The 14330-nt window shown below is 33.3% G+C and overlaps 1 protein-coding gene and 1 long non-coding RNA gene across 2 annotated transcripts; one reads left to right on the forward strand and one right to left on the reverse strand.

Moving 5' to 3' along the window:
- Positions 1-4229: 4229 nt before the first annotated feature.
- On the reverse strand, positions 4230-7653 carry LOC145162254 (ribonuclease 3-like protein 2). The gene is made up of 6 exons (XM_079081452.1): positions 7290-7653; positions 5409-5882; positions 5161-5316; positions 4910-5039; positions 4590-4839; positions 4230-4476 (listed from the first exon to the last, which is right to left on the reverse strand). Exons 2-6 carry the CDS (start codon positions 5859-5861, stop codon positions 4305-4307), a joined length of 1161 nt encoding a protein of 386 aa, XP_078937578.1. The 5' UTR covers positions 5862-5882; positions 7290-7653; the 3' UTR covers positions 4230-4304.
- Positions 7654-8548: 895 nt separating this feature from the next.
- LOC145162255 (uncharacterized) lies at positions 8549-9808 on the forward strand. Its single transcript, XR_013738986.1, has 4 exons — positions 8549-9044; positions 9165-9279; positions 9359-9500; positions 9578-9808. It is a non-coding gene; the product is annotated as an uncharacterized LOC145162255 (long non-coding RNA).
- Positions 9809-14330: the final 4522 nt, after the last annotated feature.

The following is a 14330-nucleotide window of genomic DNA, read 5'->3' on the forward strand; positions in this document are numbered from 1 at the left end:
CTTTGTGGAATGTTTTTAATTATCTTTTTATAACAGAGATTATTTATTGCTTTGTGTGTGTTGAAGTGGTGAGAAGAGTGTAGAGGCTGGCTGGCATGCCATGAACAGGAAAAGCGATTAAAAAACTTTTAAGTTTTTTGTCCTTTGTTTGATTGTAACAAGTGTGAAAGCACGTTTAGTATCAACCATACACGTTCATATGATGTTACGTTTGGGAAATCTTTAGGTGTATTTTCTTTCCTTTTCTTTGAGACACAAAGAATCTTGCACGTTTTAAAATCGTTACTACTCATAACTTAATTATATAATCTACAAATAAAAGGTGTATTCACTAAAATAACTTAAATACGAGGGAGCAAGGTTTTGAAAACCAGTGTATTCATCTCTCTAATGGGTTTCATATGCTAAAAGGAAAACAAGAAGAATATGACAACGACACAGGCACACTAAGATCTTTGAGTCCACTACATCCAAACAAATATCTCCTTCATAGTAAGTGTTTTTCAGTCGATAGTTTGTCAATATTTCCAAACTAAAGTGTTAGTTAACTATCAATATTTCCAAACTAAAGTGTTAGTTTCATCCACCATCCATATCCAGGGCCGGATTTGAGGGGGTTAAGGTGGGCAGCCGCATAGGGCCCTAAAAAAAATAGGGCCAGAGATTTGGCCATATTGTCTATTTAATATTTATATAAATAATAAATCGTTCAAACAAAAACATAAATTTCATATGGTTCAAATGGTAAGCGCGCTTCTATTTTCTTAAGTTAATACAAACTATCCGCGTTCAAATCTCTTCATCGTTCAACTGCGTGTCTTTTCAATTGGGCTAAACTTCCTTCCACTAAATTATCGTGCCTTTTTTTTTTGCATCCACTAAGAACAAGATTGCAAGATTCTTCATGTAATATTTTATTAAATTATTAAGTATTTATTTTAAAAGATTAATTACTTTTATTGAGTTTTAATACACTATGCACCCATTTGTTTCACTAATTTATAATGACTTCCAAAAAGATAATGATAGTGACGGCTTCTAGTTATCAATAGGGAATCGTTAAACGGTTGAAGGAGAAGAATAAATTTTTGTCACATTTTACTAATGACCAAACTAACCTTTAAAATCTTTGTTTTATTAAAATATTTATATTTTTAGTGAAATTGTAGTATAAAATATTCGGTCCGGAACAACTAGTCGGTACTAATTAAAATACTATGATTTTTCTATTTTTATTGCTATAAAGTTTGTCGCTGTTTAAAAAAAAACAGTTTATGTAATTTAATTCGTTCCACATTAAAGCTTAAGAGCCTTTTTTCCGGCTCGTCTAAAGCATTTGAATCTTCAGGACCGGCCATGTCCATATCCAACCAAATACCATCCTGAATCCATCCCGAAACATTCACAACAAAAATTATCACAAAATCATAACAAAAGCTACCAAATTTCAGCCAAAATCAATACACAAACAATCAAATTTCAATGGTAAACAAATGAGCTACTACAATAAAATGTTAACTAAATCATCTTAATTTGTTCGATAACTCACCAAAGAGGGTGGAGATGTAAGCACGTATATTCACCGAAGATGGTTGCCGTAGGAGGTGATTAAATTCACACCAAAATCACGACACTAAACAACTAAACGTTGCTTGATTAATTTATGCTCAAGAAATTTGGAACTAATAGTGAGTGATATCCCTTGTTCTTTAGTGGAAACAAATTAAACTAAACTAAACTTAGATTGTAAAAGAAACTTGGAACTTATAGTGAGCGTTGTCCCTTGTTTGCTCATATCTTTTCTCACAAAGTTTATGTTGAGAGGGCCTTTAGACTAGCAAACTCACAATTGGAGCCAAAACAGAACTTGAACCCACTTTCACAACCAGTAAACCATTGAACCATTGAACAAGCAAACAATTGAAAGCTAACTTGTTTCCACATGTTGCCCATTTGCATTTTGAACATTATCTAACCGAAAATCAACTAAAAGATAACCATAAAGAAAGCCTATAAAGCTTATTGAATATTGTCTCTATCTGAGAGTACAACTGATCCCAAATTATTCCCTCCCCCCCCCCCCCCCCCCCCAAAAAAACGGATATCTTCAGCACCAAAAAAACAAACAATTAATTTCATAAAAAAAACATTAGTAATGATAATTATCAAGGTTATAAAAGGTGTAAGCCGTAGCGTGGCAGCAAGGCCAAACCTCAAGTTTTACTAGCAATGACGAGTCATGACGTTTTTCAAAGTCATGATGTAAGGCGGCGATTTTGTATTAATTTTTAATTATATTTGCCACATAAATATAGATTTGTATTAGATATAACCAATTTTTAGAAGTGATATATCAACAACTATTAATAAAAAAACTCAATAGTTGTATGGCCGGTCAGAAAATGCATAAAAAAGAGCCAAAACGTGTTTCAAACAAAAAAAAAATTGCACCATAACATGCCATAACGTACCATGACACGCCATATTATGCTTTTCCATGCGCCATGCCTAACAACAATGTTATGCGGCTATTCTTAATGACAGAGTCACGTCTCACGTCATGGTGCGCCTTTTATAACATTGATGATTATAAATTAACGACCTAATACATGTTGAATTCATCAAAGGTGGATACCAAAGCCAAATACTCGTCTTTCCAGGCTGACGCGCCACCTGACCATTGAAACCCTTCTCTCTAACAGATATCAAGAAAGACATGGGCCACATCCTCATCTAATAACTAATGAAGCGATCTTTCAAATACATCAATGACATGTTGCAGTTTTACGAACTCAGTCTTCTTAACGATAAGAAAGAAACGTGATTGGAAGGTAGGACTGGAATCAGAGACACCAAAATATTCACCAAACTGGAAGTCGGTGACAAGAAAAAATTCCCTATTCTCGAATGTCAACTTGTACTCCTCGATCTCAAAAACCATTTTCTCTACTTCGCTTCGATGAATTGTCACAACTTCTTTGCAGAACACGTAATGTAAAAGTAAAGGATCCCCCTTTATCCCAACATGAATATCTAACCATCTACCAAAACATGACTTTCAGAACATAGCTTCGCATGGCGGTCTCTTTGAGTTTCGTAAGAATATCCGCTTCAATGGCGGGTTTGCAAGATAGCGTAATAGAAGCGTCAAAAAAGTTTGTCATGCAGCAAAAAAATACTTTTAAGATAACTCAGGGTGTAAATGGTGCTCCTGAACGAACTGCGATGAGCATTCCAGACTTATTCTTTGCATTTCGGACATGTTCCAAAATACGTGTGTGTGTGTTGGAATACCAAAATTTGATGTACAATAACGTAAGACACTAAATAAACTATTTTTAAGTTGGTCCTAACACCAACTTACTAACTAATCAAGAGATTAATATGATATACGGACATGATCTTCGCGTTCCGGACTGCCTATTTACAATAATAATCATAAAATGAAACAAGTAAAACTCAAGGAGTCAAGAACTCACTCGTAAAACCTCCAAGTCATCGGAATCAGATGTCATATCTTCTTTGCATTTTTAGTTTGAAATATTAGATATTCCAATGTGCATTCCCGAATTTCATTTTGAACATATCGGAATGGGTCGAGCCCGGTCAACTAAGTCCAAAATGGTCTCCGAAATAGGCCATTTCGGACATGGTGGTTATTTTTCAAAATACATTATTTTTGTAAAACCGAGATAAAATATTTGATTTTTTTAAAATATAATATTTACTAACATTTTATTCATCAAATAATGATACTTGGAGTTACTTTTTATTTCAAAATCACTATACAATGTGATACTAATAAAAATCTTAGTATGTTCATGTTAGGTATAGTTTGACATTTACTTCATGTAATCTTTAGGATAAATACATGGGAAGGCGGAAAATGAAGGTTACTTTTTTATATGTATCTCATATTTTCATATTCAAGTTCTTATGTGCTTACTAATAAAATATTTATATGTTCGTATCTTGTTAAAGATACACTAACAAGATAAAGAAGTTTTGTCTGTGTTATCCTTAAGGCCGTATCACAAGAGCCTCGTTTCATGAAAATGCTTTTGGGTTTGAAATGGGCACGAAAAAGATCGAGATTCTTCATTTACTTAATGGCAGTGGCTTTAAATGGGCATGAAAATATTAGATCAAAATTAAAAGGACACTTTTTAGTTTTTACTTGCTAACTCTTGTAACGATCAAATGAGGAAAATGTTAGAAGCATATGTGAGTTGTTTGTTTTTAGACATTCATATATGATCTTTTTAGACTCCATATATGCGAGTTCTTTTGTTTTCAGCCATTCATTAATATCCCAATTCTAGCAAAGAAAAAAACATAATTGAGGCTGCAGAATTTTCGGCCTTCTTGACTTTTGACCTCTCTTCTCCCTTCATGAAAAATACCTTATCAGGAAGTTCAATTTGCACGGATGCTATATATCTTCTATCGTGTGCAGGACCCGATTCTTGCTCAATTCTGCAAGAAAAAAAAAACACTAAAATTAAACGGATTTTATAATTAATTCGATTTCCATCTTTAATTAATCTCACATGATCTGGTTTAGTAATAAAAGCAAAATATTAACATACCTGTAAGTCGCTTTTGGCCACCTTCTCCTGATACAAAGTTCATGTATTTTTCGTTTGGCACCTTTAATCTCAGTGACTTCACCAGAATTACCATTCATTTGCAGACTTATTGCATCAGTAGTTCTTTTCAGCCTTGTTAACTTAGATAGAGCAACCTCAGCTGCATGAAGCTTAGCATTCTCTTTATTCTCTGAAGAGCCAGAGGCAATAAACTTTCCATCTATATAAACACTTGCAATGTTTCTTTCACCTGAAAAAAAAAGGTATATAATATTAGTTTTATAGGTCAAGAATTCTGCATTTTAGAAATAAGTTCTAACCTTGCCTCCAGTTCTTTATCTCAACACCTTTCCCTTCTTTTTGGCATGCCTCGTATAGCTTGGTAATAGGCTGTGGCCGTTTCTCAAGAACAGTTAGCATAACCATCGGTTCTAGTAGCTCTCTAATTACCTGAAAACAAAAAAAAAAAAAAAAAGTCGAAAGAAATTGATCACTCCAATATCTACTTAGTCAACAGTTATTTGTAATCATTAATCGAATTGAAGCGATGTATAGGATCACAACCACTCACCTCCCATAGGATTTGAAAATTGAAATCACAATCTTGAAATACAGCTCCAGTAATCGATTCAACAATATCCGCAAGCACCTTTGGAGCTTTCATCTGTCCACCATGCACCACCATCTCATCTTCTTCTTCTTCAACCGCTATCACAAATTCCCTCACCTAATTACAAATAATAATGGATAACTACATAAATGCATAAATATATAGATTTTTTGTAAATAAAGAGTGTATGTAATTGTAGAAAGCAATACCTTGTCATTAAGAACGCTGGTTTTGTGGCGGACATATTTGTAAAGGCCGTTGCGGACCGCCACGCGTGCGAGTTTTTCGGTACTGATATTGGCGGCTCGGAGGAGAGAGATTTGACCAGGGTCAAGTTCAGGGTAAGCCAAGTAGACAAATTTAGTGATGAGGACTCCAAGAACAGAATCCCCCAGGATTTCCAAACGTTGGTAGGATTGAGACTCAGTGTAGGAAGAATGCGTTAAGGCTTCTTCTAACAGTTTTTTGTTCTTGAAGGTGTACTTCAATATGGATTCAACAGCTGCAATAGAATCATCCATGTTCCTCATGTATTGACTGGAACCGGATGATTGAGTTTCTTGTGGGGCCATGTCGATGTCATATGTGTACACAATCTTCTCCTCCGATTCTACATCCGGGACCATTTTTCTCTTTTTTGATTGAGAATTTGAATTCGACATGTCTAGCTATAAAGTACAATGCTATAATAGGAAGAAACAAAAAGAGAATGTTATATATAATAAAGAAATCAATAAAAAACACTGTGAGATGATTACATCTCGTTTTCTTGGAGTTTATTATACGTCATATACTTGTATGGCCTTACCTGATGTGCATGCAATCCAAGGAAGGCCCAGGTCCAATAGTGTAGCCTAAGAACCTATTATAGTTTTTGATCTAAATAAGAGTATTACCTATTTTCTGCATATTCTATAATTCTCGTTCTCATATGGAATTCCCAATAAAAGACGCAGAAAATGGGTAATACAGTTATTTAGACTAAAATAGCTTCTAGGGGTACACTATTGGACCTCGACATCCCATGGATACGACACATATATAATTGTGTCACCTATGAATATACTCCGGATGTTAATGTCATATTATGCAACTTAAGACAGAATAATCATGTTAGTATCTTGTATGAGAATAGTATAGGAGTAGTCTAGATCCAAGTTTCATTGTCTCCATGATCACTCTTCAGTACCCAACTAGACTTGATTTTAACTACAAAACTGAAAAATTATTTTATTGACTTCAAATTTTCATTACAATCAAGTCCAAAATAAAATATTTCAACTCTCTTAAGTCTTAACCAAAAGAACAAGTGTTCAATCAAAGATGTGTTCAATCACATAAACCATACATGACAAGGTTACCTTCACTTAAATTCAAAAGTATACAATCCCGGCTCACGGAAATCGATCAAAAAGAGTAAAAGTGTTGAGATCTACCAGAAAAATCACAATCTCAGTTTTGAATGATTTATAATGGAAAAAAAAAGTTTAATTTATTTCAACACGCAGCTCAAGATGGATCGTTTTGTCATGAAAAGAATAAATGGCGGATGGTGAATAAAGAAACGAAGTTGAAGGACTAAGCTTGTAGAAATGGATAATGCATTAGTTTTTTTTTTGATTTTTTTTTTTTTTTTTTTTTTTTAAATCTTTTTGCTCAAAAGGTTTTCCATCTCATCTAGTTTTTATTTTGATTGTAAAATAGCTTTATGAAATTGTACCAAAAGGTTTCCTCTAGAGTGAAGATTTAAAAACAAAATCATAGCGACAGTTTAAAGAAACGAATCAATCATGCTTCATCAAATATCATTCCTGAAGGTTTTCAATATACTTTGAGCTACAAAAAGTCATCAAATCAGCTTAAGCATAAACCTAACACCTGGTGCATGATATTGAAAAGATTGTTTCTGTGCACAAACTAGCAATTAATCAAGTTATCTTCAACAAAAAAAAAAAAAGACAAAATGATAAACTATTCACTTGGACAAAAACGTTTATAAAATCTCCAAAGAACTAGTTATTCTAATCCGAATCCAACATTGTCTACAGAAACACAATCAAAACGATGGATAAAGTGAAAATTAGGGATACCTTGGAGCAAAAGAATGCTGCGGCGACTGGTGAGTGAGGATTGAGGAAGGGATGAAGATAATGAGAAAAGAAGTTAGGGTTTCTGTTCTTATAAAAACCCAGAATGCATTTCCTAGGAGTATAAATTCCAGCTTTATTTTTGCCATTTTGGTGAAGCTTTTCACAGTGTATTCAGGATCAATTGCAGCTTTATGAATTGCCATTTTGGTGATATGATCGTACAAAACAGACCAAGAAATGAACTCACAAAAAGCCTCAACGACGACTGATAACTTTTCCGTTTAATCATAACGATCACAGAACACTACCAATTCATTCAATATTAGGCATGATACCGTGAGAGACCGAGAGTAACGCCTTGTTCCCGAGTTTTTTTTGTAAATTCATCAAGGGAAAGCGAAGGAAAATTTTGACGGAAAGAAAGGGAGGTGAAGGAAAATATTCATTATTCTGTGTTCCCGAGTTCGAAGGAAATGAAAAGAAATGAAAGGAAAATTTTAAGTTTTTGTGTTCCCGAGTTAGGAGGAAAAAGAAAATAAAACTAAAAATTTTCTTTCCCCTCACTTTCTTCCCAAATCTGTCCAATTTGGGAGGAAAATTTGAAAGGAAAATATGACTCCAAAATCTTTCCCCTCCCCTCACTTTCCTTCCATTAATGAAACTCGGGAACATGATTTTCCTTCGACACCCCTCACTTTCCCTCCGTATCCTCTCATTTCTCTCCTTAAGTGGAACTCGGGAACAAGGCGTAAGGGGTTGCACGAAAGTTTCACTCTCGGATCCTCTTTGGGTTGCTCTTTTTTTTTTAAGCATAAAAGTTTTTTTTTTTTTTTTAAGAAAAATGTTTATTAGCTTGTTGCTTTTAGAAAAAGCTCGTTTTAAAAAGTGTTTGGATAAAAAAAAGTTTTTTTAGAGTAAAATGGTTAAAAAGCTAGGATTTTTCAGCTTTTTGAAAACTTTACTTTTTCCTATCCAAAAAACTGTTTAAAAAATGCTTTTCAAATACACAAACACTTTTTTAGCTTATTGACTTTTTGAAAAGCTAATAAACTATTTTAAAAAGTTATGCCAAACACCTACATAATCCTCTTCCTAATAAAAGAGTATCTTTTATGCGATGTGTCAATTCCACATCCCATAATTCTGTAAAGTCAAATTCCTAAAATACCCTTCAAACTGCCATTATGTACGTGTACTATCTCCGGGTTTCGAGTTTCTGTATTAATCTCTATTCAATTTCTTTTTGAAAACCCCTCACCCTATCAAATCAGCAAAGAAATCCCAAAAAATCAGGACGTAAATCATGCTCATATTCAAGAGATTTAAAGAAAGTGCAATCTCACTTACTCATTCCAAAGCTTCATAATCCATATCCATCTTTATTCACAATAGTTACAGTCCATTTGCTTGTAATTCGTTTTTGTTATGTAGTAATCTCGATTTTCAAGATGAATGAATCAGACATGCTTAAAAACGAGAACGGGGAGGAGAATTCCCATGAGGAAATCGCACCTCCTCCAGGTTTTGTACTCGCTAGATCTTTTCTCATTTTAAACTTTAGTTGTTTAATTTCAGTATCCACTTATGTAGTATTTCAAAGAATTGTCAACAAACCGTGTTAATTTGCAAAGTATGAAATGGATTTCAAAGTTCTTGAATTATGATCTATTGCAATATAGTCTGGAAGTACTTGTGTGCCCCTTTAGCACGAAAATGACCAAATATCTGAAGAAGATGCAGACATTACTAGATCAGGTTCTCTATCATTTTCTATGTTTTACATGTTTTTCATGTTTCAGTTAGGAAAAAATACAAAAAAAGAAAAAAAAAAACCATGATTGTTGCTAATTAAGAGCTATATTGGTTGTTGAACAGATAAACTATGACAAACAGGTTGAGAAAGATTTGAAGGTTTTGAAAGTTAAGAATAGTAATGATGGGATCTTGGATAAATCACTTGAAGTTAAACTATTTAAACAACAAGCCAGAGGTGCTTCTGTTTCTTTATAAAAGTATATATCTTTATAAAAATTATAAAAGTTTTTCATTTTATGGTGGACCAATTATAGGAATTACTACAACAAATATAAAAAGAGAAGGAACTCCGGTGTGAAAAGACTTCTAAAGCTAATAATGTGAGATCACAAGTGGAGTATAGTAGGCATTGTTTGGAACAAAGGCAAATGAATATAGAAGCTTTTGGTTGGTGAGGTACGAATTATTTTTATAAATTCTCATATTGGATATTGTTCATAAATTATAGATATATATTTTTTTAAACTTGTTAGGGGCAACTATAAATGAAAAGATTAACATGGAGAATGATTCAGCAGCATCTACACAGCAAATATTAGCATCTACACTACAAATATTACACCATAAATCTCAAGAGATCACTAAAGAGGTGAAAGTGTTTTTTTAAATAACCAAAATGATATCTTATTTTGATTAAAACTAGATACAAGTGAAATATATATAAATGTATTTTCTTTGGGTGTAATTTTTCGAGTATTCAAATTATATTGGGCACTTTGTTTCTCAGATTGTGGAAGAAGCACAAGGCATCACAAACTGATCTTTTTAATGCTCTACTTTTTGTTTGATGATTATATTATGATGTTGATTTTGCAAATTCTTTTTGGATTAATGTTACTAATGAGTAAGAAACTATTATAAATTCAATAAATTGGTCACCGGTAGGGGGAAGGGTATATTGGTCTATTTGAAGTAGAGAGTGAATTGATGTGCATGTGATTGTATCTGTTAATTAGTGTGTAGCTGTGGGAGGGGTGTTTTGACTACTTACTATAACAAACAAAATTTCTACCTTTGTAAACTAATGAAGGTGTACAAATCGTTGATTAGTCATTACGATTTTAAATTATAAACAATGTTTTTCTTTCTTAACCGTGGTTTCCATGGGTATTAACCTAGTATATTAATAATTAAGTAACAAATAACTAAATAGTGTATAACGTTATGTAATTTAATGTATATATGCGTGCAATTCAGGTTTTTTATTTGGTTTGTTGTTTGATTATTCTTTGCAAAACTAAGAACCTCACAGTACAATTGTTTTTTTTTATTTTTTACATAATTAAAAACCGTACCAATCCGTTTTTGTTTCGATTTTTTCGGTTTCAGTTTGTGTGGTTTTTTCGGGGTTTTCTATTTACGGGTTTGGGTTTTTTCACTAATTGTTGGTGATTTAAGTGATACAATGTCATTTTAGTATAACATGATTTATAAATTACCAATAGTAATTCAATTCTTGATTTTATTGCAAGTTAAAAGGTACAAGATGTACGCTTGTATAAAACGAGTTTGATCTCAGTTCAACCAAATGACAATGATTAAGGGGGTTGTGTCGCCCCCTTACGGGGTCCTAAGGGCAGCGCTCCTAGCAGAGTCTAAGGGGGTGCTGCCCTAGTGAGGGTCCCTGAAAAATGTTATGGAAAATCTTAGTTTCGGAATATATTGCCCATAATTATCTTTGAAATCGCATTCCTTAATTATGGGATAAAATCAACATTTAATGTTGATTGATAATTATCTTGGTAATCAAAATAATTTGAATCCTATATAAACCCTAGTTCGTGACCTCATAATAATGTTTTGATTTTAGATTGTTCCTTGAAAGATAATCCCAAAAATCTGGATTTCGTGTAACCCAGACTAGGGTCAAAATATAAGATTCAAAAAGTGTTTACACGATCCTTCAAGAAGATCCAAGTTCTCATCGAATTCGTAAACCATATTCTCCTCCTAACCCAACACCCGTACCATTAGCAACAACATTAATAACTTCAATATACGTATTAGCAACAAAGCATTAGTATGAACATATTAGTGACGACATGTCGCCACTAAAGACAATAGCAATGATTTTTGATAGTATTAGTGACGACATATATCGCCTTTGTTGCCTTTAAATCTTGTAGTATAATGACATATTTCTTGATGCATTATAATTAATTTTGGTTCGTAATTTAGTAGCCCATGTAAACTACTGAATAATAGAGACAAAATACGAGTAAGATTTCACTACTTTGAAAGAAAGTACCATTACAAAGAAAGGAGAATACTAAATAAATAGAAAAGCTAATTAGGGTAAGCCTAGCTAAATGGTTAAACAATAGCCCAAAACACAAAGGCCCAATAAACTTATTAGGCTAATATCCCCCATCAAACTCATAATGCGGCTATAATAAGCAATGAGAGTTTTTTAGAAAAAAAATGAAACTGAGGAGCAGTCAAGGCTTTCGTAAACATATCAACAATCTTCAAGGTGGATGGAACATGTGGTAAAGAAATAGTCCCATCTTGAAAGTGGGGGCAAACGAAATGACAATCAATCTCAATATGTTTTGTCCACTCATGGAACGCCGAATTCTTGGCAATCATTATCGTACTCTTATTGTCACAATGCAAATGGGTAGGATGAGAAATATGATGTGTTACCTAATAATTTTGTTGGGCCTTTTTCTTGTTGCTAGTGATTTCCCTTGCTCAACAACAAAGGGCATTGAAAATTTTAATTGTTTTTCTTTTTGCAGAAGACACACTCATCAAAAACAACTTTAAGGCGATTTTAATTTGAGCTCTAATGTCATTGCGGAACATTAAAGACAACTAGAGTAATGGTTGTCTTAGACCCTTTTGTCAGCTTAAGACTTGATACAAGTTTCTTCAGCAATCAACTCACAAACAACCGAATCAACAGTGGGAAGAGGGTACGATGCAAGATAAGTCCAATAGTGTAGATTAATAACCTATTATGCATTTTTTTTTATCTAAATAAGAGTATTACCTATTTTCTGCATATTCTATACTTCTCTTATGACCTCACATGAGCACTTGGGTGAATCTTCAAGAAATCTATATGTTACATAATTGTAGGAGAGTGCCAAAAGATTATGAATGATATTATTAACTCCCCTTTCTTTCTCACGTGGAATTCCCAAAGAGGTGATGCCATAAAGAGAAAAATAAAAGACACGGAAAATGGGTAATACCGTTATTTAGACTAAAATAACTTCTAGTGGTACACTGTTGGACCTCGGCATCCCATGGATACTGTAACAACCTGAAATTTAGAGAAAGTTAACTTTTAGTCAAATATTGACCAAAATGGTAAAATGGTCAATTATGAGAAAGAGATGAGATTATGAAGTTGTAACTTCATGAAAATAGCCAATAAGAGTTCAAGTAAATAAAAGAGAACTTAGATGAGTAAGTTCAAAAGAAAGAATAATGAGAAGATGCATTTTTGGTCAAAAGAGTAAAATGGGAATTTTATGCTTTTTGGGCCAAATTTGTTACATAAGAGATTATGACTCGTATTTAGTCAGTGAGAAGTGACTTAAAAGATTTGTTGAGTATGTTCCCACCTTCACATGGATATAAAGAACATCAAAAACGGGTAAGAAATGAAGAAGTTATGGAGGTTAGAAGTTAGGACAAAAATGTTCCAAAGGTGGAATGGAATCAGCCAAATGAGCTGTTGTCAAGCAGTTACTGCGACACGGTGTATAGGTCACTACGGCGCAACGAGAGTTCGTCATAATAAAGAAAGGCAATATACTTTTCCCTACAACATGGTATATGGGTGCCACGGTACGGTGGCCAAAGTAGGATGCTAGTGAAGGAAGAGCACCACAACATGGCAAGTAGATTGCCACGACGTGGTGGCTTAAGTGGTGGCCATTGACCGAGGTTAACAAGTTACTGTGGCGCGGTATATAAAGGGTCGTGGTGCGGTTTTGCTCATTCGATCCATTTAGATATGGAGATCGATTGGGAGCTCAAAGGGGGTGATTTTGCTGCCCAAATGATGCTAAGAGAAGATAGAGATGGTGGGTTGTTAGAATTTTCATCCTCTCCACATCAAGGTAAGATTTCTCTAATTTGGTGATTGGTTGAATTGATCAACCTAAAGACTTGATTATGATGTTAATGTTAGTGTTTAGATATGTTAATCAAGATTAGAAAGTGATTTCCATGGTGAAATCTATATATATGAAGTTAGGGTTTGAAACCCTAACTAATAAGATTATGAATTTATGCATTAGAGTATATTATAATGAGTTGAGTAATATGGGATGCTTAATTCATTAATTGGATTGGATGAAGAGATAGAGAATGAAAAGAAAGAGTTTTGATCCACTAACTGGTTATTTTGACTTAGAGAATCAAAAGCTCTTAATAAGCTAAGACAAGTATTAAGATTCTTGTGTATGTGTATAATTAGGCCTAAGAGCATCGAAGATGGATCCAGAATGCATTAATGGCAGAGTAGAGTAGAATGGGACATATAGTCTTCACTAACTGATAAGGTGAGTTATTACTCTCTCTCTCTCTCTCTCGCTCTTTCTCTCTTTCTCTCTCTCTCTCTCTCTCTCTCTCTCTCTCTCTCTCACTCTCACACTCTCTAGATTATATATACGTTTCTTCTATATTTATTCTAAAATCACCTCCTAAGAATCATCACATACATCGCCATTTCTTATATAATCATCACCTATCATATCATTTTATATTTTAATTGCTAAGGGCTTCTCTTAATATTTAGATTAGTCTTTGGTTGTCATCTATACTCTGGTAGATGACTACATCGCAATCATCGCAACTAAGGGTCAGGGCATTTCCTAATCATTTTTCATCTCTCATCTCCAATTTCTCATTACTCATCACTACCCGATATATATATATATATATATATATATATATATATATATATATATATATATATATATATATATATATATATATATATATATATATATATATATATACAAAAATACCTATATAATAAAATCAAGTAAAAACATATCATATAAGTTCATCCAACACATATTGCAGATAATAGACACATATAACATTTAATTATCTAAATAATTCATATTTATGTGTAAGATGAAAGTAACAATGCACTCACTTGATAAAAGTGGATGCCTCAAAATTTGGGCAGAACTTCTGTAACATCCTAAAAAAATCAAGGTAAAATTTTCATTTTTAAATTTCAACCAAAAACCATAATTA

Source organism: Lactuca virosa, chromosome 3 (genome assembly GCF_052849685.1).
Source record: "Lactuca virosa cultivar CGN04683 chromosome 3, Lactuca_virosa_CGN04683_v6, whole genome shotgun sequence".
Classification (NCBI taxonomy): Eukaryota; Viridiplantae; Streptophyta; class Magnoliopsida; order Asterales; family Asteraceae; genus Lactuca; species Lactuca virosa.

Coding starts and splice junctions, on each gene's coding strand:
- LOC145162254 (XM_079081452.1), bottom strand. CDS start 5,861: ATGTCGAATTCAAATTCTCAATCAAAAAAGAGAAAAATGGTCCCGGAT. Junction 4,840..4,909: donor GATAAAGAACTGGAGGCAAG/GTTAGAACTTAT, acceptor TTTTTTTTTCAG/GTGAAAGAAACATTGCAAGT. Junction 4,477..4,589: donor TGGCCAAAAGCGACTTACAG/GTATGTTAATAT, acceptor TTTTTCTTGCAG/AATTGAGCAAGAATCGGGTC.